This window comes from Hippocampus zosterae, chromosome 8, assembly GCF_025434085.1.
Source record: "Hippocampus zosterae strain Florida chromosome 8, ASM2543408v3, whole genome shotgun sequence".
Taxonomy (NCBI): Eukaryota; Metazoa; Chordata; class Actinopteri; order Syngnathiformes; family Syngnathidae; genus Hippocampus; species Hippocampus zosterae.
Window position 1 is genome coordinate 8,454,528 of NC_067458.1, and position 24,305 is coordinate 8,478,832.

A 24,305-nucleotide genomic window follows, 5' to 3' on the forward strand; every position below is an offset into this window, starting at 1 on the left:
GAGTGGGGCTGTGTGGCAGTGAGTGAGGTGACGTGCACATCAAAATCCAACGCAACACTGAGCAGGTGGCAATGCAGTGGTGCGACGGGGGCCCCAAATCAGAATTTGCTCAGGGTGTAGGAGATTTTCTCAGACAGCTCTTCCAACTGGATCTCTGAGGTTGTTGATGTTTTTGTTTGAATGCATATGGATGTATGATTCACACAAAAAGGATGATGATTTTTTGGGGGAAAATTGAATTAGGTGACAAATGATATTCATATATATACATGTATATATTGTATATTATAATATTGTACTAAGCCACATTTGTTCAAGTCAAGACACATCATTTATAAATAATGACATTTAATAATGTACCAAATTGTAGCACAGGCAGCTCATTTTCATTCAACATTGTACCATGTTTAATCATTTTAATATTTCCTTTTCAAAACAATGCACAGGGCAGATTGGGATTTTAAGAAGCTACGAATCTGAAACATTCTTCAACTTCAAAGTGTATGTTCATGTATATTTTCTGGTTGGATGGGGAGGGATCTGTCTATATATGATTAATGTGGAGAAAATGATAACTTGCATATGATAGCAATGAATTAATAGCACCCTTCCAGAGGAAAGCACCACCATAAAGAAAAGCAATATGAATGCAGAGCTGCAGTCTGTCAAGGTCACCGATACAAAACAGCGTGATGCTGTCATAGATGGTCATTAATTTCTTAGCAGCATTTACAAGAATGAGACACAGATGACAAGAAAAAAAACATGTCTGTAAACACATTACCACTAATAACAGTTTGGAAATAGTCATTAGAAGCACTGAGGAAGCTCCAAGTGTGTGTGTGGCTGTATGTTTGGGCCACCAAGTTGCAACATCACACGATATGGACAAAGAGACTGGGGAACATAGACAAGATTTTGGAACATTACATAATTCTGGAACATACAACTAAATGATCTGGTTCAATGAAACTCGTCAATGGCAAATTTTAATCAGAGAAGGCTTAATATGGCCCATAATGTATTTTTGATGCTAATCCAAAAATGTCTTTACTTTTGTTTCTAGCACATAGGGATTTGAAGATATTTTCTTTTTTGGGGTTTTAATTTTGACCAATGAAAATTTGCGCAGTACAGATTTTACCGTGCATTGACATTTATACGATGTTTCCGAAAAAACATTCCAACTGGTGCTGACCCTCACCCTTAATTGACAAATATTAGTGAATATATGACCACAGGTGGGCATTCCGCCAGTACTGACTTAATAAGCCCGTCTGTGATGAACGGACTTATGCCTGTTTTTCTGATGAGTGACGAATGACGGGATACAAAAAAATAAAGGTTGGACTAAGCCAGAGGTGTCAAACTCAAGGAAGGGGGCCAGATGTGGCCCACGAAAGCAAATAAAACATGTTGACTTCTACGATGCTTGCTATAATTTGTACCAAAATTTAAAATCCTTGTATGTAGTATATACATATAAGAGCGCTGTTGTAAGTTTTCTTGCTACCAAAATCCTCATTACATTAACTGAAACTGTAGTTGAATAAACCATTCTGCTTGACTTCTTCTCAACTTCCTTACAGTCATTACGGCCCTCCAAGGGAACCGGTAACTATAATGTGGCCTGCGACAAAAATGAGTTTGACACCCCTGCACTAAGTACTTTGGGAGGTGGGGTTTCATCCGTCAATGACGGGATAAAGTACCAACTGACCTCTTAGTCTCTCAATGACATTTTGCTGACGACAGACAGAAACACTCTCCAGCTGTCTTGTTCACGGGGCTGAATAAAGCAGAGTTGCTTATGGCTTTCCTGTGTAGAGTTTGCATGTTCTACGTGTCCCTGCAGTCCAAAAACATGCGTGGCAGCTTCATGGAACACTCTAAATTGTTCCTTGGTGTAATTGTGAATATGAAATGTCATTTGTCCACGTATGCCCTGCAATTGGCTGGCAAACAGTTCAAGTTGTAGCCCACGTACTGCCCGAAGACTGCTGGAATAGGCTCCAGAACGCCCGTGACCCTTATGAGGATAAGCGGATCAGAAAATGGATGGATGGGTAAAAACCTGATGTGCCAGAGAAAAAAGCGAGAGTAGAATCAGTGCAAAAAAAAAATCATTGCTAAACCTTTACTTGCATCTATGATTTAAAAACAGTTGTAAATCTTTGTTGACCAGTGTTACTTTTGTCCTATGACTTTTTCTGTATCGTGTACATCCTAGATACTTTTCCATCATATACGGAAGAAGTCTTCTCACCGGTTTGAATGATGATTATTAATCATGTGGTGAACCCACAGAGGAGACAGTGTATAATTAGACAATGAGTCACGACGGCTCTCTTACTCCGACACTGAATTTCCACTTACCGTATATTTAAAGTTACTTAGATTGTCGAGTAAGGCGTTTAATGTGATAAAAATAGTGAGTCCCAGCATAGGATTGGGCTTCTTTACTTTTGGAGATTTCATTCAAAGCTGCCATAACCCTACAGTTGCAACACAAATTTGCATCCCATAAAATCGAAGTTGCTACTGCTACAAATGTGGCTTTCTGTCCTGTGCAGCAGGAAGCTATTTTTGAGAACTGAGAACAAAAACAAAAAGATGTGGAGCGCAAGATGAATGACACAGGTTCTCTGCGGTCAGTATTTCAAATGTCAAAACAAATACAATTGCTTACTGTACAAGTGCTGTGAATGGATGACACTATTAGCAAGAACACCCCCCCCCCTAGAAACACTGTGGTCAAGTAACATCTTTCAGGTAACTTAGACAAAAACTTCTAGAATGTACGATATTCCTTTTTCATGGGGGCTCCTTTTCTTAACAAAGTGGATATTTAAACATACTGCTGAACAAAAATATGACCTCTTTACATCGAAGCCGAAGCAAACACAAAGTGCCCCTCAAAACACCAAAACCTGTCCTGTAGCCAACAAGCGGCTGCAGAAGTAGCACCAAAAATATTACAACAGAGGACAGGTTGCAGCAGCCTTTCCGCCAGTGGAATGTAGAACTCAGCTCAGACTGCTTGCGAGGGATCTGCTCTTTCATGGCCTCTGTCTGCAAAGAAGTCCCTTGGAACTGGGACTTGCAGCATCAAAACTCTGATAGTCCAGGTTGCTGCCGCAAGGCTCATTTTGTGAGTGTGTGAGTGTGTCTGTGTGTTGTGAGCTTCACCAGTCCAGATCAGTGTCCTTGGCATGTCTTGCAGCACATCTGTCTAAAATAAGGCCGGCTGCAGAACTTGAACCTGAGCACTAGGGGGCAGTAGGCCACAGTGTTCACATCTTTGCACTCTGCAGGGACGACACATAAAAATAGTTTTAGAATGACAACATCTTTGTTTTACTTATTTATCAGACTTGAAACCCCAGAATATTGGTACTCTATGAGGCCCAGACCAGGCAAAATAAGTTGCAGCTTGTTGTTGGAGAGATGCTAGACTGCATCCTTGCTGGGCATCAAAATGAAGATGCGTCTTCATGGCGAACGAATGGGCGCCTGTCTACCAAAATAGGTGAGTTCAATTCTGGCTCAGGCCTTCCTGTGAGGAGTTTGCATGTTTTCCTCGTGTCTGCATGGGTTTTCTCCGGTTTCCTCCCACATTCCAAAAACATGCACTCTAAATTGTCGCCGGGTGTGATTGTGAGCGCGAATGGTTGTTTGCCGACTTGTGCCCTGCGATTGGCTGGCAACCAGTTCACGGTGTCCCCCGCCTACTGCTCGAAGACAGCTGTGATCGGCTGCAGTGCACTCCCGCGACCCTCATGAGGATAAGCGGAATAGAAAATGGATGGATCAATAAGGGCTGCAGCTATCTAATATTTTGTGATTCTAATATTTTCCAAAATATCGCATCCATTACTCGAGAAATCAATAAAACTAATGTACGCATTATTCCTCAACATTGCCAGTACAGTGAAACATGGGCGAAAATACCCCTTATTGTGAAAAAATCGTTATGCATTAACACTATTCCCATTCTCCTGCCCCCCATACAACGAACCCCCCCCCCCCCAAAAAAAAAGTACCAGTATTCTGGGGTTTCTTTCTCCCTGTTACGTTATACGAAATATTTTTCTCTGCTCTTGCCTCGCGACGAGATTCACTACAACGAAGTCTAATCCAACAGCGACCTCTTCTGTTTCATTCGGAAAGAGCAAAAGCAACCACCACACTGGTTTACACATGCGCAGTAGTCCAGGAAGTATTTGTTATTGTTAGTTTCAGACGCAGCAAGAACGTTGCATTGCTAAAATTTCTACACAACGGACCTTTGGATGTCAAGGAGCTAAGACAAGAAGAGCTCTGACGCTGGAAGAGAGGATAAAACTGATCAAAACGAAAGATGGAGGAAGCAAAATAAAAGACATTATCCAAGAAATTGATGAAAGTAAATGCTGATCGTAAACTTTGCAATTTCTTTCTCCTTTTTGTCTTTCTACATTGACTAGATGAAGTGCCAAATGCGTGTATGCTCATACTTATTAAAGCGTACACTTACGTTTGTGTGTGCATGTACACATACGTTTGTGTGTTTACATCGGAGATCAAATTTGCTACAGAGAAAAATTCCCCGTTGTGAAAAACTTCTTGCTCCAAACATGATTTCGTCGTAGAGGAGTTTCACTGTACAAAATATGGATGTGAGGTGCAGGTTTCAGTTTTGTCCATTTGGAGTTGGCATCTTCACATTTTACACTGTATCATCTATGACGTTGTATGTGTTTGGCTTTAAAAGGCTTGCCCTGGACTTGAGAGTGACGTGCCTCCGCAGATGAGAATGTATTAGGCTGTTATCTCTCTGGACTGGCTTGTCTTCACTTTGACCACTCACCTTCAGGATTGTCTGTACTGATGGGCATAATGAGGTCACATTTGCTCTTGCACTGCTGCATGGAGGCGGGTTTCAGATGTTCCAGACACTCGTTGGATGGCATGCGGGTGTGGGTCAGACACTGCACGGATCGCATCTCCTGACCCAGCCCACACTTGGCAGAACACTGTGAGACAAAAACATACTTGCATGCCAACTCGTGCTCACAGTAACAACGCTTTTTGAAAGATGGAGTATAGATAAGTTGCAGACTTTTATGACGTGACCTACTGTAGGGCAAAAATAACATCTACCTCCCACATACATACATTGAAAAAAAAACTCCAACTCTCAAAAATAATCACCCAACAACAAACATTTCACTCAACCTCTTACATACACCAAAAGACACGTTTCCTGTGTGTTGCCACTGTGACAGTTGCAACAGATTGAGGGAGGCGCTCGTTGGATGACAAAGCCAATCAGCATTTGAAATTTGAGACGGCGTGCGAGTCTTGAGCTTCTTACAAATGCACAATATTCAACTCTCATTCAGAGAAATGGCTTTTCTCTTTCTCTATGTGAGGAGTCTTGTTTTAGTAAAGAGGTTATTGGTGAATAGGACAACTTGTTTTGATTTTTTTGGGAGGTACTCTGACAGTTTTTGTGTGAGTGAGTTTTCTTTTTCGTGAAAGTGAGTTTTTTTTTGCTGAGTGTGATAAGTTTTTGGTTTTCTAAACAGCGTTCTTGGTAAACGTGAGTTTTTTTGGTTATATGGGAGGGTTTTTGGGTGGGCGAGATTTTTTTGGAATACATGTAATCTCATAGTTTAGGGATGAGCAACTGAGGGGGGCGCATGCATGACAAAATAAAAAACTGCAAAAATGAAACGCAACTATGCAGGGGTTGAATGCAGTTTCAAGTTGTAATATCACCAACCACCACAAGATGGCAGACATAACTTCATTCCACTTACACTGGGTCTTAAAATGTTTTGTTATACATCTGGTTACTAAGTGCCTGGTCCTATGTGGGCCCCCAGAAGCACTGATGAAGAACTATTGGCCCCCTCAGCATTTAAGGTGCCCATTCATGTCATATATGGTAACAGGCTTACCTCTCCCCAAGGGCCCATAACCCACTGCGGCGGAGGGCATCGCTTTAGGTTACATCGCACTCTAGAGGTGGGTCTGCCATGCTTGGGGCACTTGGCATCTGGCAAGGCGTCTCTACTCTCCCCACTCTTGCACAAAACCACTCGGTGTCTGTAGCCAGGACCACAGCTGGGTGTACACTGCAGGCGGAGCAAATAAGGATAAAGGGAGAGCGAACAAGGGGAAAAAAAAAAGAACACAGGGTTCACTGCGGTCACGAGCAACACAGCTTTGTCCACTCAAAAGAGGGCAGTAGCTGTACAAAAAACTAAAGCCTGCTCAGTTTCAGTAAATCAGCTGGATATAGTTATTTCGCTTGCATGCGCTTTAGTTTTCTTGCAAACGACGTCAGAGAAAATACACACCACGTCAAACGGCATTTAAAAAATTATGCAACTATCACACTTTGTTTAATGAGGTTGGTCATCTGCTTGTCATGTTGTAGTCATAATGCAGGGAACAGAAAAAAAATGTAACAGATATAGTTAACAAGATTGGACGAGCAAACATTCATCATCATCACCAAGGGACACAAAAGGGTATGGTTTAACATGCTTCAGCAAAACGGTGAGTTAGAAACCCCGCTGGGCACTTTCCTAAACAGATTAATTTGCAGATAAGAATGAACAATGGAAGTTTGTTGATGCAAACTGTATTTTAGGAAAAACATTTTAGCAGTGAGGAGTAGGGTTAGAATTGAAGTTAAACTAACTTCAAAAATGAAAAGTCACAATGAAGTTAAAAGTACAATGAAAAATCCCAAACAACAAGAACTCTTTTTGGGACACCTGTCCATTTTCCTAACCCCTGTACCCACTGGGGGGTGAACTTTTGCAAGTGTATGTTCCCCAGACATCCGCCAACCGTTTTAACGTGACCAACTATTGAACCGGTTGGCGAACGTCTGGCGAGTCTTAGCTTTCGGGATTAATCCAGATAGGGGTGGATCCCACAAACGTAGACAACTTTGCACAAAAAGGTTTATTTACAAAAGACAACCCGCAAGACCGACAATGCACAACAAATTGCAATGGTTACAATAACCAGGAAAACGAGAAAAACCAAAAACGCTTGCAAAAGTAGACAGAAATTGCTTGTCATGAGAAGACAAGAAAACCCAGATGGCATATAATACAGACCGCTACTAAGAATGAACTAAAAATTTACGACGAACAATGCAAAAACGTGGCAAGACAAATATGCAGCAAGAACAAATGAACGTCTAGAGATTTCAACACTTGGAGAAAGAGTCATGAGCAAGGCCAATAATCCGACAACCACTTGTTGGTGAAGCGTGGGTTTTAAAGGCTCGTAATGAGGCAAGATTAACGTCAAGTGCGGGTCATGAGGGAACGCCCACAGTCCCACCGGAGACTGAAAAAAACCCAAACAAACAGGACAGCAAGTGTCTGCGACCTTGAAAGAACCTAGATGAACCCTGATGAAAAATCCAATATCCGCTACCCTCGCAAACAAACATTCACCACTCAGCGCGATACAGACTTAAAGGGGAACATTGAGTAGGACTACCCGCTGATTCCCCTCCTTGAGGAAAACTGTGAGAAAAGAGTTGGCGATGGACTGTGTTCATCCAAAATAGCCATCAGAAAAGGGTCTTCGTCAAATTGTTACCAAGTTTGGAAGCCAGGAATTGACCGAAATGTCTGAACAAGAGTGCTCAGAGGACACTACAGAGTAAAAATTAACCCGTGAATGGTCAAAGTTCAGAGTCTAAATTATCCACGGGTGTGAATATGTGTGTGAATGGTGCCTTACAATGTTGGCAGTTGGTCCAGGTTGTACTCCGCTCCTCGCCTAAAGTCAGCTAGGCTAGGCCCTATCGCACTCACGACCCACATAAGAATAGTGGAGGGATGGATAATTCAAACAAAAACGGGTATAATGAGACATTCATCTGTATGTGGTCAATTACTAAGAGGAAAACTAAAGCCGTATACTGTAATCTGTGCCAGATTATTTTGTGCTGTCCATTTCCATTACCAATTGCTGCCGCCGCAAAGAGTTCATGAGTTGACCCGAACTCAGCAACCTGGGGAGAATGTACCAATCGCAGGAGCAAATCCTTCTGCCTACCTCTGACCAATTCAGGGCCATCCATTCGGGAGGGCAGCTGTGGTTGTTGCAGGGTTCCGTGAACGAGGGGCGTGAAGGGGGGCAGGCGGAGTCATCTAGTATTTTCTCCTCTGATGCAGAAATCCTCCTTTTGCATAAAACCTCACGTGTCTTCAGACCGCCATTACAGCTGTGACTGCACTCCGACCACAATCCTGTCCACCAGCTGGCCAAGACAACAGCGCTTATTTAAATCAAAACTCTGCTGACATAATCGTACGACAACAGCACGTGCAACAGGGGGGAAAAAAAAGATGTCCCAACACTCACGTTGGGGAACACGGCTCAGTATTGCAGAATCTGCGCCTCTCTTTGGGTTTGTGCTTCTTATCGCAGAAGTGGTTGTAAACAATGGCGTGATCTGACAGTTTCCGACACACCACCTGCTGGATCTGCTCACCTAAATGACGAGGCAATTCAAGCATGGAGAAACATTCAGCATGAATGTGTATGCAGTTTAAGATATAAGTCACTTTCACAGTAGTGGCAAAGTGTGATTTATTATCGACCTTCTATTATTAAAGGGCCAAAATTAGTTTAAAGGCCTGTGCTCACCCTTGTCCCTGGAGATAAGGATACAAGTTTCCCCTGCATTCTTTTGGCAACTATCGTGTATAAACTGTTTTCCTTCTGCTGCTTTTTCCTGCAACGGATGTGTTCCTGCCAAACAATTCTCGCTACAACATCAACATTAGGTTAACCGAGCCTTTTGCTTTGTTTTAGCTGGTAAGCCACATGTCATTTGATGTCCCGCAAGGGTCACTTCTTGGACATCTGTTATGTCATAGGACATTAACAGAAATAGTGAAATCTTAATGAATTCATCAACTAGACACATTCGTAGAAACCTTCATTTACTTCGATAGTTAATTTCAACCAGTGAAAAGCTCCTACTGTACTGTACCGTTTTAGACGGATTGAGTTATAGGAAAAATACTTCACAGAGGACAAATAAAAAATGTGCAGTATGGAACAAGTGGCAGCTCTGTTGTAAGCGGTAATCATCAAAACGATCGTAAAAGATCATTAAATATCTGATTTTGTGCAGTGAATCTAACTAACATACTGTAAGTTTCATTTTTGAATTGAACTGATGAAATAAGTGATACTTTCCACAACATGCTAATGTATCGCGATGCTTCTGTATGCGTGTCACTGACCTAAAACCACAATGTCCGCCAGTGATGCACATACTTTCCTTGATGTATCTCCAAACTTTTAGAAGCCAGGTGACAGCTTAAAACTGAGTTTTCTAACATCAGCCAAGAATAACATTAACAGATACTGTACGTAATGAACAAAAGTCAATCAAAACAAATCGTCCCCAAGGCGTCACCTGTCCATGTAAGGGTGACGCCTAGTGAATAATTTTCCAACAAACAGCGTTAGACTTAAGCCTGTGAGACATCATGTTGTTGTAAGGCGCGTGTCTACCTCCAGCACAGAGAGCAGAGCAGTGTGACCAAGATGTGTGGTACCAGGCAAAACCATTCAGTCGTTCCCGGTTGATAGGGGGATTAAAACGATAGTGGATTCCAAGGTTCTCCTCATGGACCATCACCTGCACGCAGATTTGAAATAACATCCACTTTTGCCAACTTCTACAAATAATAAACAAATAACTCGCGAACAGGTTTTCTTTTTACCATGACAATAAGGGTCATATTTATTGGTCCAAGAGCCTCAAGTGTTTCTGGCCCATCAGCGGGTCGCCTGTAGTGGAAAGTTGTTCCAGCAACATCAAACCTGTGTGGTGTGTCAGTCGCCAGCTTTCCATTGAGGAAGAATTGATCACTTTTACTTTTTAGCACTGCAGGACAGAAGAGAGAGAATACAAGGAAATTAAATGTGCCATGTAAGTTGAGCCCCTTGGGGCTAATATTGTGTCCCCGATCTTTTTCCATCAGGGACCAGTTCATGGTAGTATAAATGTTTTGGGGCCCTTGCTATCCATGGGAAAACAGAAAACATGTATGAAGGCACACCTCATAATTGATTAATTAATCAATCAATACATGGCCTATAAAAATAAAATAATCTTTATTTTACGTTTTGGACATTTTTACCCGTTTCATTTCATGCTAACAGTTTTGAGAATGTTTTCCCATAGTAGTGACTATGGCTGCAAAGGAGAGGCCAATTTTTTTTTCGTTCACCACCTGTTGGGTGTCATGGGCAGCGTCCCAATACTTTTGCACAGACAAACAAATCCTGTATTTGCTTTAGAAAACATTCTTTTAAACTACTTGCATCGCAAACTGCTTCAGACAACAAAGTGTATGCAGAAAAATTCTGAAGATTGCACGACCGTCTGTGTCCTATGTGTTGAGTTGTGTTATTTTTATTATTTTGACTTCAAAATGGCGCCGCGAGAGTGGCTGCCTTTGCAGCAGCTCCTATATTTTGTTGTTCTACTTGTTTCCCTTTCGTAACTTTGCCGCTGTGAATTGGGAATTTCTCCATTGCGAGACTAATAAAGGTTTTCTTATCTTATCTTATGACTGAAACGGCAGTGCAGTAGCATCTTACCAATGTAATTTTGAGAAAAGTTGAGCTCTTGTATGTGGATGAACACCGAGCCTTTTGGGATTCGGATGACCTCTTCATAACCTGAGAGATAAACACGGGTCAGATTACAAATAAATCCTACCAGTGGGGCTCACCGCCTGTAACATCATTCAGTATTATGACCCTGATAAGATGAGAAAGAGATTCCACACATTTGATCTTCTGCACAATCTTGACTGTACACCTTTGACTCATGCTGTGACATCCTTGCCAAGAGAAACCCAAGAGACAGAGTTCCAGACGTTCATGCACCTACACACGCTCACACACATCCTGTCAAACCTGGTCAAAACAAAAGCAACGACGAGCACTCTTGTCTGGCCAACAGGAGATGTGATGCATGAGTAGTGTTTAACTCCGTGGGAAGCCGATGGACGGAGCTGAAAATTCAGGTTCCTGTGACATTCCCGGGCAGCCTGCCTCAGCCGCCCTTTGGACACAAAAGGCCAATAAACTGCCTCTTCACCCAATTCCCTCAATCTGTTTTCCTGTCCCTTTCATTATTATTATTTTTTTTTTTTTACTGGCGTCACCTTCATCCGAACTCTGCCAGGAAGCTGGCCACTGCAGCCGTGCAAATTAACTTCACTCTTACTTGAGGATGAAGGAATGAAAATGGAGACATAGAATAATTCCTTCCAGTGCTTCAAACACAAGAGGGAAGGCGAGGCTTGGCAGGAAATCTCTTTATGGAGCTCTGAGAGGTGAGAAACGCAATGTTGTAAGTGTCTAGATGAAGGTGTAGATTAGAAGGATGTGGCCTGAAGATTTTGGCTGAGAGACACAATGACAGCAGAAGTGGATGGAATTAGTTGGTCTATGTGGTGGACTTGGAGGGAAGAAGCTGTAAATCTTGAACAACTCGACACCGCCTACCACAGCCATGGCTTCGTTGGATGTAAAGATACTTCCAGAGAATATTTCAAGGTTTTTACGGCACATTATGAAATAAAACCTGGATGAATCTATGGAGACATGGTGCTCATTTTTTTCTATTTTATAATACTTTGGCTCATTAACAGTTGTGGTCATTGTTCTCTTTCACACAAAGAAACAGAGACAAGAAAAGGACTTTAGGGAGAGAATCAAATGTGCTATTGACATGATCGGGGGGATTTTACTGGTCATTAGTTTGACTAATTGCTGCAGGTGTTACTTGCAGATATGAGTCAGATATCCGTAGATTGTCTTACTGAGATGGGTTTAAAGTGTGGAAAACAAGAACCACACTGTCATAACAATGCACAATAAATTAAAAGATTGTTTGAACACTTTGACGGTGAATGTTAATCTTATATTGGGTCAACCCATGACACAAAGTTTGAATACAAAGCATTAAGCGGTGATTTGAGTCTGAGAGATATTTCCAATCGGTGGTGTACCGCAAGGGATTCGTACTGAGCCCGTGTTCTTTCTTGTGTTTACAGGATTCCTTTATGTCAAAAGACTTGTTACTGAATTTGAGTGTTACATCGATACATTTTCCACTCAAACAACCATTACAGCTGTCAGCAATTAAGAAAAATAATCCTGTGTTTGACTTTCTTTACCAGGTTGATAAATAGCAGTTTACTTCAAGGTTTAAAATGATGTGGGAAATCTTGCATTTTTTAAAAATTCTGTGGTCACCTGGATCAATACAGAAACGGAACCTTTGACACGAGGTATTTGAAATGAGGAAAATGTGCCCTGGTATTCTTTACTGAAATTGGCTAGCAAGAGAATGATCGTTGGCTTGTCTGCCTCACAGTCAACATTTTCTGGGCCTCAATCTTGGCACAGTCCTATGCTTGAGGAGGTTGCATATTCTTCACTTTGCATTTTCAGGCAGCCCTATTTCTTTCCACATCCCAAAATCATGTGTGCTAAGTTACTTAAAGATTTAAAATTACCCACAGATGTCAATGTGAGTGTGAATGGTTGTTTGTCTCTATGTGCCATGTCTTTGACTGGAAACAAATCCACGGTGTACCCAAAGTCTGCAGGGGTGGATGGATGGATGATTGTGACTTCACTGATCGATTTTTGATCTTGCCTATCATTTCATTGACATATTTTCCAATGAAAGTTGTTTTCCTGTTTTTATACAAAGTAGTTAAAACATCTTCAACTGTATGTGCTGGATGTCGTGTGTGGGTATGTTGTGGTTTGTGCAAAGAGAAAACGAGAGAAAAGTGTTTCACCTCCTTCAGCCAGAGAGTCATTGAAGACTCCCTCTACAGACTCGCAGCTGCTGCCATCACCCCCGCAGAGCCGACAGCGGTCCTCACGAACCTCTGAGCTGAGAATGCGATCGCAGCCGACGTGCTGCGAGAAGAGATGAGAAAATGAGCCCGGGGGTCACTCTGGGCCATGGGTGAAGGGCCGCGGTAGGTGAGTGGAGAGGTGTCAGAGACCAGACCAGGATTACCTCTAATGTCTTCCAGACGCTTTTTCCACAACGCAAAGAAATCAGATGACACATCCAGATTGGTTTTCTGATCCTGGGCATCTACTAAGATCAAGTCATGGGCGTCTACACCAATATTCCTCATGATGAGCAAAACAGGTGGTCTTCCTCAAACTTCTCGATAGTATCAACTACTCTTTTCCAGATTAGTCCAAGTGACATTTGCTTATCATCAATCCAGGTTTATGTTTATCCTTAATTTCAATCGATTAGACCGCAGTTAGTTTAAAACCAGATCTAGATTTAAAGACTCTGAATCATCTTGAAGTTAAGAAATGGGTTATCTTTACAGTGAGGGAAGTGAATACTCAAACTGTGACAGGACGTCATAACTGGCAGACATGCAGACATGGCTTGCCAGAAATCAGTCGTATCACATCGTGAAGACGGTGAAACGTTTCGCATCGTGTCGGCAGAAAATTCCATGTATCGTTTAAGTATCGCATCGCTGGTAGTGCATCGAGATGTGTATCGAATCCTCGCAGTGCTGAGATTCACATCCCTAGTCAGGACATTACATAATTGTCATCTCATGCGGTGTTTGCTAGTGCTGTGTATTCATTTCAATCATCTGGAATGTCCATAAAAGTCGTACAAAATGGTGGTTCGCTCACAGGTGACCTTGTCACCCTCTGACAGCAAAATCAGGTCATCAAATTATTACAGACAGCCGTTAATATGATGCAGTGCCGTTGTAGCATTGCAAACTTCGCCCCACAAAAAAAAATAAAATAAAATAAAACAAATTTTAAAAAAAACACACACACAGTCCTATCAGGACATCTCTGATAGAACCTATCAAAACAAAATGATGAGGACCTCCACTGAGCCGTGTTGTTGTTGGCATTGTAAATGAATTACTGTTGACGGAAGTAAACAATAATACTATAAATAAATAAATAAACAAATAAATAAAAAGTACTGTAAATCTTTGGTTACAAAAAAACTTTTTTTCTCACTTATTTTTATTTGGAAACACTTCTTAATCAATTCTGTTCTGTCGATTTTACACGGAATTCAGTCGGCAACAAATCAGCTTCATGTCATTTTCAGTTGGGCCTGGAAACTGGCACGACATGTTTTACGTCGACAACAGCATGTTGTGTTTAACTGGACCATCTGTTCCTGGGTTGTTTCCCTCCCTAGACCTGCCCCTTATTCTATTTCTGCCTTGTCAGACTCCAACTTTGGAACTACAGTCGGCATGTCATGACAAAAGAAACAAATATTTCTTCATGTTGTCCCCAGAAAACCCAATGCGAAAGAGGAAAGAAAAACCTCTTTCTTGTGCCCGACAGGACAGAGTGGTGGTGTGCGAGAGGTGGGAAAAGAGATAGAGAGTGATGATAACAATGAAAGTGAATGAAAAGCCAGCGTGCAATGTGGACTGACTCACGGCTGAACTGCAAGGTCACAGAGTACAGGGGAAAACGGAGAAGAGGGGAGGAGGAGGCTGAGCGAACAAGAAGGATGCCCATAAAAAAAATCCTCTTGTTGGATGATTGCAGGGCCTGTAGCCTTCCTGAGTCAACCTTAGAAACTCTAAGGATGAGTGGGTATGGAAGAATGTGCTCCGGGTTCAATCCCTCTGACCAGTTGAGACACTTCTAGCGAAGGTGTCCTATGTACAATGAACTTAATTGCCCAGTTTGATTATAGATACTCGATTATAGAAGCCTAAACATTTTCTGATCTATACACTTGTCTAATTAGATAAATTGCTGGAGTACAAGGTAACATTTGTAGTTTATCCATGGTTACAGTACAAAGTTACAGTTTCAAAAGTAGTGCTTTAGTAGTGAGTTAAAAAAAAAAAAGTTAAGTGTCATATCCAAATACACAGGGGTCCTCATATGCTTACAATTGACCTCTGTTCCTACCCCAATTTGCATGTTAAATCCGAACACTGACTGAAGCTGAAAAGGAGTCACAATTACTGTATTTTCTGGACAATAAGTCGCAGTTTTTTTGTAGTTTGGCTGGGGGTGCGACTTATACTCTGGAGCGATTTATGGGTGAAATTATTAACGCATTATTAAATCATTTCACATGTTATTTCCAGACGAAACCGCAAGAGGCCGCTCTAGATCTGTATTGATAAAACCACGATGAGTCTGATGTAAGCGACATAGAAGAGGAAGCGCTGCATCTTCTACCTCCGGAGTTTGTGTAGTTGCTTTAAAGTGACACAGAGGATGAAGATTCCATTGGATTTAGTGATTTGGAGTGACATTGATGGTTTGGTGAACTTGTTAGCATGTTCTTTAATCTATAGTTATCTGAATACAGTAACTCTTAATATGTTACTTGAACATACCAGGCACGTTCTCAGTTCGTCGTTTATGCGTTATGTAACGTGAGCATATTGTACACTTATTCAGCATGTTGTTTTCTATTTTTTTTTTTTTTAATTGCCTTTCAAGATGACATGTCTGTTCTTGGGGTTGGATTTGATCACATAAATTCCCCCCAAAAATGCGACTTACACTGCAGTGCGACTTCCTGTATGTATGTTTTTTTGTTCTTTATTGTGCATTTTATGTCTGGTGTGACTTACTCAGGAGCTACTTATAGTCCGGAAAATACGGTATGCAAAAATCCCTCAATGGGAATTAAGGTGGTAACTGAGTGCAACTCCTTGTGTCTGCCTGCGGCTTATGCTGCTGCGCTAACTCATTCAAAGCATGCGGTTCATAACCTTGAAACACTGTGTCGGCAGTTGTGAACTAAGGATCCCTGTATACCTTAAATAAAAGGAGAAGAAAAGCAGTTCTACACAAAACTGCTAGGTAACCGCTATTTGTTTTTCCCCCAGCCTCGTGTTTAGAATAATCACGATGCAGTGTTTGGAGTAAACGGTATGTCATGTTACTGTAATAGAACCTGTGTATGGCACCAGTCACAAAAAATGCAATTGCCTCAAAACAACAATTTCGATAAGCGATGCGCAATAGCAGTAGAAATGATCCGACTCGCTTAACTTGCAATTCTTGAAATGGAATTTCATCACTAATGCCTTTATCTTGTTTACTATTTACTCTTTTATTAGGTCATCAAATTGACTGCTGGTCAGGTCAGTTTAGCACAGAGTAAGCCACGGTACTGTACATCCAAAAGAGAATAACAACAGCGCTAAAAGGAGACATACAGTCACCAGCCGTCTGGTCCTCACTTGAATAAACATGAGCAAAATATTTAGCTTTAATTTCATTATTAATTTAGCCAAAAAACAGTAGGCCATTCATAGAGGAAAGCCGAGTTTCCTGCCAAGGTTATATTTTTAAATGGAGCAGCTGTTGAGTCAGTTCATCAGCTGTGGCAGCTTTCCAACATGCAAGACCGTAAGAGTGACCCCCTCGAAAAGCCCTCTGTTCGCTCATATCAGCTGTCAAGTGTCAACTGTAGCTCACCTTACACTCGCCATTGACACACACATCCAGAGAGTCATCTCTGCATGGTGTCCCGTCTACCACTGCTGGGGCACGTTCGGTGTAGAAGTTGTATCCTTCCGCCAGGCAATTCAGAGAGCATGTTTTCACCCCACCTACACACACACACACACACACACACACACAGACACACACACACACACACGCACACAAATTATGCATAAGTGTCATTCATTCATTTTCTATGATTAACCCTTTCAGGGATAGCGGTTAGTAGAGTGGACAGCTTATCATGTTACAGGGTTATAGGGTGCATGAAAGGGTTGATTTGTTCATTCACAAATACTTTGACAGCTAGAGATCGAAACATTTGTGATTTATTCAAAGCTATCTGCGAGCGACAGCAAAGTAAAACGACCGCTCAAATTCTCGTTACCGATATGTCACAGTTCTGCCTATGCCGCCTCTCTGTGGGGGTGTTGCCATTTTCTTCCTGTGCTCGTGTAGGTTTCTCTGGGTACCAAGACTTCCTCCCACAACCCAAAACCATGCAAGTTAGGTGGTTTGGAGTCTCTAACATTTTCAGCACCTTTGGACAATTTATAGTCTAAAATCTCCATATTGCAAGTGTGAATGTGAATGTAAATGGGTGTTTATGTGTCCTGCGGTTGACTAACAACTGCTTCTCGCCCAAAGTCCCCACATTCCATCCCATCACCCACAGCCCTAACCAGAACAATCGTTATAGAAAATGGGTGGGACGGATAGTCCCAAAACAGAATCATGTTCTTTTGTTCTACGGGGTTACATTTCCTGTACTAAGACCATAATAAGACATGATTTTTTTCACGTGGCATCACAAAAAAATAACGAGCTGAATTGCAAAATGTTCTCAACTCCAGTCAACTTGAATGTATTTATAGAGACTTTCAAAACAACAGTTTCTGTCGATGGAGCCAAAATAGGGCGTATAACAACAAAGATGGTGAAAATGATAAATGAATAAGGAAGACAGTAAAAAGCCCCAAAACAGTCCAAAAAAGTCCAAGTCTCATGCTGAATCAAAAGCCAAAGAATAAAAATGAGCTTTAAGATGAGTTTCAAAGATGAGAAGCGAGGGGGGCTTGCCTTCCATGTAGCGGGAGGTTATTCCAAAGAGAGGGGGCGGCCCGGCAACGGAAAAGGCTCATTCCCCTCTGAGCCTACACGTAATCCTCGGTACCTCTAATAGTGTATGGGCCGCAGACTCGAGTCAACAGACAGGTATGTTGGGACAGAGGACCGTCGAGAGGTAAGGTGGGACGAGGCCATTTAAATATTTGAAAACAAATAGGATGATCTTAAACTGCACTCTAAAATGGACAGCCAGTGAAGGGATCCTAGAATACGGGTTATGTGCTCCCTCTTGCGAGTACCAGTAAAGAGGCGAGCAGCGGCCTTTTTCACCAACTGAAGACGCTCGATGGAGATTTGGCTGATTCCAAATTAAAGGGCATTACAGTAATCCAGCCGAGATGTGACAAAAGGCATGAGTTACTGTTTCAAAAAAATGCTGAGAAAGGAGAAGGCTTAACCAGTTGCTTATCCAGTTGCCTAAAATGAATAAAACGTGGATTTAATGACAGCACCTCAACCTTCAGGATATTTTTAGTGAAAGTTTTATTGATCTTAGAATTGTACAACTTAAGCAGCATTCGACTTTAGAAGTTTAATTCTCTCGTCTCCAAATCGCAACAACACAGGCATAATTAAAATTATCGGACATCAGATGACTCAAATCCCTTTTGCGTTCAGTATCTGCACAAGCGAGTATAAACGGCGGGGACAATGCATGCCGGTAGTATGTATTAAGAAAAATCCCATTTGTGTTAGTTACCTCACTCGTCACCTTCTCAACTTCGTTTTACAGTATTTTGATGCAATGACTCAAAGAACTTTGCACACAACATTTCATAAAGCGCTTTCCAGCTGAATTGTGTTGTGCATTTTTTCACTGACGCTGCTCAGCGGCAGTTCCTCCGTGGGGCCGTTGACATGCGTCTACGCTTGGTTTGTTTGTGCTGGCAGTGTTGAAGGAGGCACAGTATGTATTGGCGGGTTTCGAAAATGGTAAAGTGGTCAGACTGCGGAAAACTGCAATTCCCATAGTGCCTCGCCTTTGGCAGGGCAATCGCTGCTTGCAGCTGTGTGTGCATTACAACTTGCAGGCTGTCCCATGGTGTAAGGGGGTTAAGTGTGAAGGATAATTGTTCTTAAGTAGAGCTTTCTCTGCGCCGGCCTTATTTAATGAGCTGTCCTTGGCTGTCTGGGCTGAGAGGTGACGGCTGTTTCTGTGCCACGAGCTGGTGATTGCATAATCGTCAACCAAGCGCGGTACGACAAAGAGAGTGGTTCAGCAAGAGGAGCAAGGAAGCAAACGAGTGAGAGAAGTGTGATCCTGAGGAGTGAGCCGGGCCTGACAATGACAGTGCAGTGCGATCTGACCTGAACACACACTGATCCTATTTGAACAGCTGCAACAGATTTGCATTGTCGGATCAGCTGTCTGAAGTTGCAATTGGCTTGCAACTTATCCCTGTGAGTCATTATGCTAGTGGAGGCCAAGATTAAAGTCAGTTTTGTAGTTGAAACGATTTAACTGTCACATCCAGTGCAGAAAAGCAAGGCATTTTGGGTTACAGGGGTCTCCGTATGCTGCAGCATCTGCAGGTACTCTCCTATTTGGCTTTGAAATTGCCTACACCCCCAAATGCATATGCACAAGATGTACGCCGCTTAGGAGGCGTTAATTACTTTTGAAAATATGTTATCATGTCAAATAAAGGACACAATGACACCAAACGTGCCAAATGAGTCATTAAAAAAAGATGTTTCATCTTGACGTGTAGCTCTTTGGCCATCCCAAAATCGAACTGAACCGCCGAGAGGAAAGAAAAACGGTGCAGACGTGACTGCAGCTTGGGAGTGACACCTGTCATGCGGAATATTGTACGATCCTTTTTTTCCCATTCCATTTTCTATACCAATTCTGCACACTCAGGTCGCACGATTGTAAATAGAATTGATAGAAGCACTTCACATATTTAGTTTTGTCATACATTTGACTAAATATAACACACTCGCTCACCTCCTCTGTATGGTTTCCATGTATAGAATTTCCCCCTGAAAGGAACACTGTCAAAGTTAGCACACTGCATCTCTCGAAAGTCCCGTGAGCCTACGGGGCAGTCCTGTAAGACACATCAACAAAGTTCAAGTTCTGGATGCTACATGTTGGCCAAACGAATGACGCCGGCAGTGGGACTCACATCAATATTACAGGACCTGTAGCGCTTTCTCTCGCCCAAACAGTACTTTCCACCAATGGTTGGCCTTCAATCAAGAACAGAAAAGCTGGCCGGTGAGACACATCTGAGTGCAATTTATCATTTTCACCTTCAACACAGTGGTGGCTTCACATCTCTCTGCTGCTTGTTTTCATAAGAGTATTTTCAAACTCACAATCATCAAAGACCATTTGGCCACATCTCTGGCCGCGGACCATTATCTGACTGAATTACACCCAATTTCAAGCTGTGATAATCATACAACTGTAAGACGGGGAAAATACAAGTAGTCGGATGTCGTAATTTTTATAAATTATATGGCTATAGCATAGGAGTCAATTGCTAGAGAATGACAACGCTGATGTGTACCTCGGGCTGTCGCAGTATCGCATAGAGGAGGAGACACCACCTCCACAGGTCCTGCTGCACTCCTCCCAAGGCGACCATTGGCCCCAACCTCCATCCACACCCTCTGGACGTGTCCCATACGCCACACAGATCCTCTTGTAGCACCACTGGGAAGACGCAACATGCAGATTGTGCAAAAGGCTCATATTTGCAGGCAGAGCAACAGAATGATAAAATGGGTTGAAAAACTTCATATCAAGGAGTGTTAACGGGAGCCAACCGACTACATGGTGACATTGTGGTTATTCTTTCCTACAATAAATAATATCTAACCCTTGATGATTAAATATTCTTTACCCCTTTCTCAATGGTGTTGGTCTGACAGATGGTTCCCTCTGCAGCAGGAATGCTACTGGTGATGCATCGGTTGCTCTTGCTCATGCACCATAGCTCACTGCAGACCTCCTGTAAGCGTGTGTGTGTGTGTGTGTGTGCGCGCGTGTGAGCAAGAAAAGATACAAAGTCAATCAGAGCGTGGTCAAAGAACTGAAACTTTATTAGACAGCAACATTTCCACTGTTATAGGGTCTTCTTAAATCAGATCTGAAGTTTCTCAAGGTTCTAATTACAATCAAAATCCAAAGTCCAGAGCAGATTTACAAGTCCTATCTATCCATCCATCCATCCATCCATTTTCTGATCCGCTTATCCTCACAAGGGTCGCGGAGCGTGTTTGAGCCTATCCCAGATGTCTATGGCAATAGGCATGGGACACCCTGAACTGGTTGCCAGCCAATCGCAGGGTACACATATTGTACATAAACTACCATTTGCGCTCACAGTCACGCCTTGGGTCAATTAGGAGTGCCCAATCAACCTGCCATGCATGTTTTGGGAATATGGGAGGAAACCAGAATACCCGGAGAAAACCCACGCAGGCACGGGGAGATCATGCGAACTCCAGACAGGAAGGCCAGAGCTGGAATCGAGCCCCGCACCTCTGCAATGTCTGGCAGATGTGCTTACCAATGAATCACCGTGCCGCTCATTTACAAGTACTAGAAATTTTGCATTAACCAACCACTTGACTGATATCAGTGAAATGGGAGGCTGCAACAGAAGCAAAAAAAAAAGTGCTGACAAGAATACTCACTGCATATTTACATTGTCGGGATCTGACTCCATATTGGAAGCGGCACTGTTCGTCTGCATCGTAGGCCTGGCCCGGGGCAGTTGTGGGGTACACAAACTCCTGCTTTGGGGGCATATTGTTCAGACACGATCCCATACCTGAGCTGCAAGAGGCCGAAAACACACAAATATGTGAGTTTTTTTTCAACATGCGCGCAGTTTTCTGACCATAAAATGCTTGGCAGATGTCGAGTAATTTTATCAACATTTTTGTGGTGTTGCTGATATTGAAGCGGCTGACTCACTCCAGAAAGCTGGTGATGTAATCCCTGCTGCAGGCCGACCAGATGAACGGGTTCGTCTTCATGGTGATGTGGTCGGCCATCAGCTTGGCCGTCTCCTGGTTTCGGGGCCCACACGTATTACCAATACCGTCATGGTTCATCCCAAACCTTGAGTTTTTTTCAAATAAGAAAGCAATGATAGACAATGATGCTTCCCTATTTTATATGTGCATCAGTTGCTTTTATAAATAAACCACTTTTGACAATTATATTTGAGGTTTGCAAAGTAATTGCGAATGAGCGATCAACCGAAGCCTGAATAAAGTGAGTGAGGAAGATCTGCGGTTCAAAATTGAGGACAGTGTGTTTTAATGTTGCGTCTACTGCTGTAAGATCCTCAAGTTGCTTCCTGTGTGTGTGTGTGTGCGCACGCAACCTTACAGGCTTTTTTTTAAATCTACCTCAACAAATACTTAATAAAATTACTGTACACTTTTTGATGATTGAACAGAAAGTTTGTTTAATGATATTAAAGAGCATAAACCTGATATACCTTTTATTGTCCAGATGAGGAAAATCTTTTGATGTTTTTGTAATAACAAATTCAATCTGTGCCAAGCTTGGAAAGGAAGACAAGTTATTGACATGACATGTTTTTGTTTTGTCATTTTGATTGTTTGGTGCATCTTAAGCAGATGCAGGCTGGGTGCACTGTTGTATGACACAACAATACAAATGTCCTTTGTTCATATTCATCCATATAAAAACGCTCGGGTCACTGAAGCTTATCCCAGCTAACTGCAGGCAATAGGAAAGGTACACCCAGAACTGGTCGCCAGTCCACCCCAGACATCATAAATACATTATTAAATGAAAACCCCTTTTAAAATATCAATCCAAAATGAGCAGTATTTGTAATTCATTTCCATGTTATGTTTTTCTCTTTTTATGTCAGAACGCACGTGTGCGTTTTACTCACGTATGTCCAATTTCATGGGCAATAGTGAAAGCTGTTCCGAGGCCAATGTCCTCATTGATGCTGCAGCTCCTCTCCGGCTCACACATTCCTCCAACGGGAGCAAGACCTGGCCAACACAGACACGCATTGAAATACACACTCCTTGGAGAGTCTTTGTGATAAGTAACAAAACAACAAGTCAGTCCAGCAACTGTTATGCAACGGAGAAAGTATGTTTCAATTTAAGGCAGAAATATCACAATAGTCCACGTTTTAAAACATATCTTGGTGTTACCTAAAGTTTCACAGGGCTTGTTTTTTTGGATGCAAATGTCATACCTGTGCACAGTGAAGACAGAAAACCAGCTGTTAATTGTGCCATACAGTACATACAATATAGTGTATTCACAAAAGTACACAATGGTACATTACTAACTGTATCACCTTATTGACATGACAGAAACAACAATGCTAGGCTGATAGATTGCGATTGTTTAAAAAAAATAAAATAAAAACAAGAGCAAGACTTCCAGAACACCAACATGTAACATTGAGCCTCAGCTGGATGAATAACATGACATTGCAGAAACCCATTTTAACTTGTAATATCCTGCAACACGAGATGTCATGCATTCTATTCAAAAGGATGAGAAAATATTTGTGTGAGCAGTGGTTGTGTTGTTTTGTGCAGCGCATTCCAGAGGCACAAACAGCATAAGGTTTTTATTAGTTTAACATGCCATTGCCTCCTCCGTTTTAGTAACACTGACCTAAAAAACGTGAAAAAAATAAACAACACACACATCAGAACAATTTTGCTCTTTTTTCCCTTTCCCTTCTTTCCGGTCTGTTTGTAAATACCGTATTTTCCTATAGGTTAAAATGATCTCAAATAAGAGCAAAATACAGAGGGGCCTGCTTTGCTCTTACACAAAGCAGCATCAATGGCACAACCTGAGCAACAGCTTAGGGTGGTTCCAAATAACATTGAACAAGCATTTACTCAGATTCAATCCAAATTTTCCACTGTTTTCCATATAAAATTTGTCAAAATGGGTCTGTGACATGGTTTCAAGTTGACATCTGTGCGGTCTGTCGTTTGCATGACTTTGGAAGGTGAAAACATGCAGAAAGTTGAGGATTTGAATTTGGTGCTGTTGTGACTTTCTATCATAACTCATTATTCAAGGGGATACCCACTTCTATGGTTTGCGCCCATTCAACTCTGGAAAAATGGTGACAATGCACAGGCTCGCACAGTGCAGGTGTCGAAGAAGGCATCAGAGTGCTCGATGTGCCGACATGCTGCATCACCATGTATATACTATATACTGCATATATAGTATGTAATCTTCACTTGAGCTTCTGAGTGCCCGCTGAATGGCTGTGAGGTGGAAAAAAAATTTGTCTAGGGGGACCGGGCCATCGGCTGGATTGTGGTCCCCCTGGAGGAAAAATTGCTGAACAACCTCGTGGCCACAAAGCAAGCAATCAGAGGGGGATGGAAAGCTGTGAACCAAGCCATTCCCCTAGTGTTTCTCATTGTACGCCACGTTACATTTTTTAATCATTAATTTTAAATACTGTTACTCCTCGATGAGGAAGCCACATAACCAAAGGAGGATTAGGCTATTGCACGTGGCTGTGTGGCTTAAAATACGGAAATGTGTTCGTAGCGTGTGTGAAAGAAGACTGACTTGACGAAGGCATCCTCCATGCCAAACCACACAATTCTGG

At 42.1% G+C, this 24,305-nt stretch overlaps 1 protein-coding gene across 1 annotated transcript in view; it reads right to left on the reverse strand.

Moving 5' to 3' along the window:
- Positions 1–331: 331 nt before the first annotated feature.
- The window catches only part of adamts10 (ADAM metallopeptidase with thrombospondin type 1 motif, 10), a 49,715-nt gene continuing 25,741 nt past the window's right edge, over positions 332–24,305 (reverse strand). Inside the window, exons 9-26 of the mRNA XM_052074325.1 lie at positions 22,864–22,907; positions 22,590–22,695; positions 21,632–21,778; positions 21,349–21,490; positions 20,553–20,660; positions 20,217–20,362; positions 19,830–19,893; positions 19,649–19,751; positions 16,543–16,676; positions 12,867–12,990; positions 10,645–10,725; positions 9,762–9,925; positions 9,550–9,676; positions 8,386–8,515; positions 8,077–8,281; positions 5,946–6,122; positions 4,850–5,015; positions 332–3,308 (exon numbers count right to left, since the gene is read on the reverse strand). Of these exons, the coding sequence (XP_051930285.1) occupies positions 3,199–3,308; positions 4,850–5,015; positions 5,946–6,122; positions 8,077–8,281; positions 8,386–8,515; positions 9,550–9,676; positions 9,762–9,925; positions 10,645–10,725; positions 12,867–12,990; positions 16,543–16,676; positions 19,649–19,751; positions 19,830–19,893; positions 20,217–20,362; positions 20,553–20,660; positions 21,349–21,490; positions 21,632–21,778; positions 22,590–22,695; positions 22,864–22,907 (2,278 nt within the window). The 3' untranslated portion in view covers positions 332–3,198. The remainder of the gene's footprint in view (positions 3,309–4,849; positions 5,016–5,945; positions 6,123–8,076; positions 8,282–8,385; positions 8,516–9,549; positions 9,677–9,761; positions 9,926–10,644; positions 10,726–12,866; positions 12,991–16,542; positions 16,677–19,648; positions 19,752–19,829; positions 19,894–20,216; positions 20,363–20,552; positions 20,661–21,348; positions 21,491–21,631; positions 21,779–22,589; positions 22,696–22,863; positions 22,908–24,305) is intronic.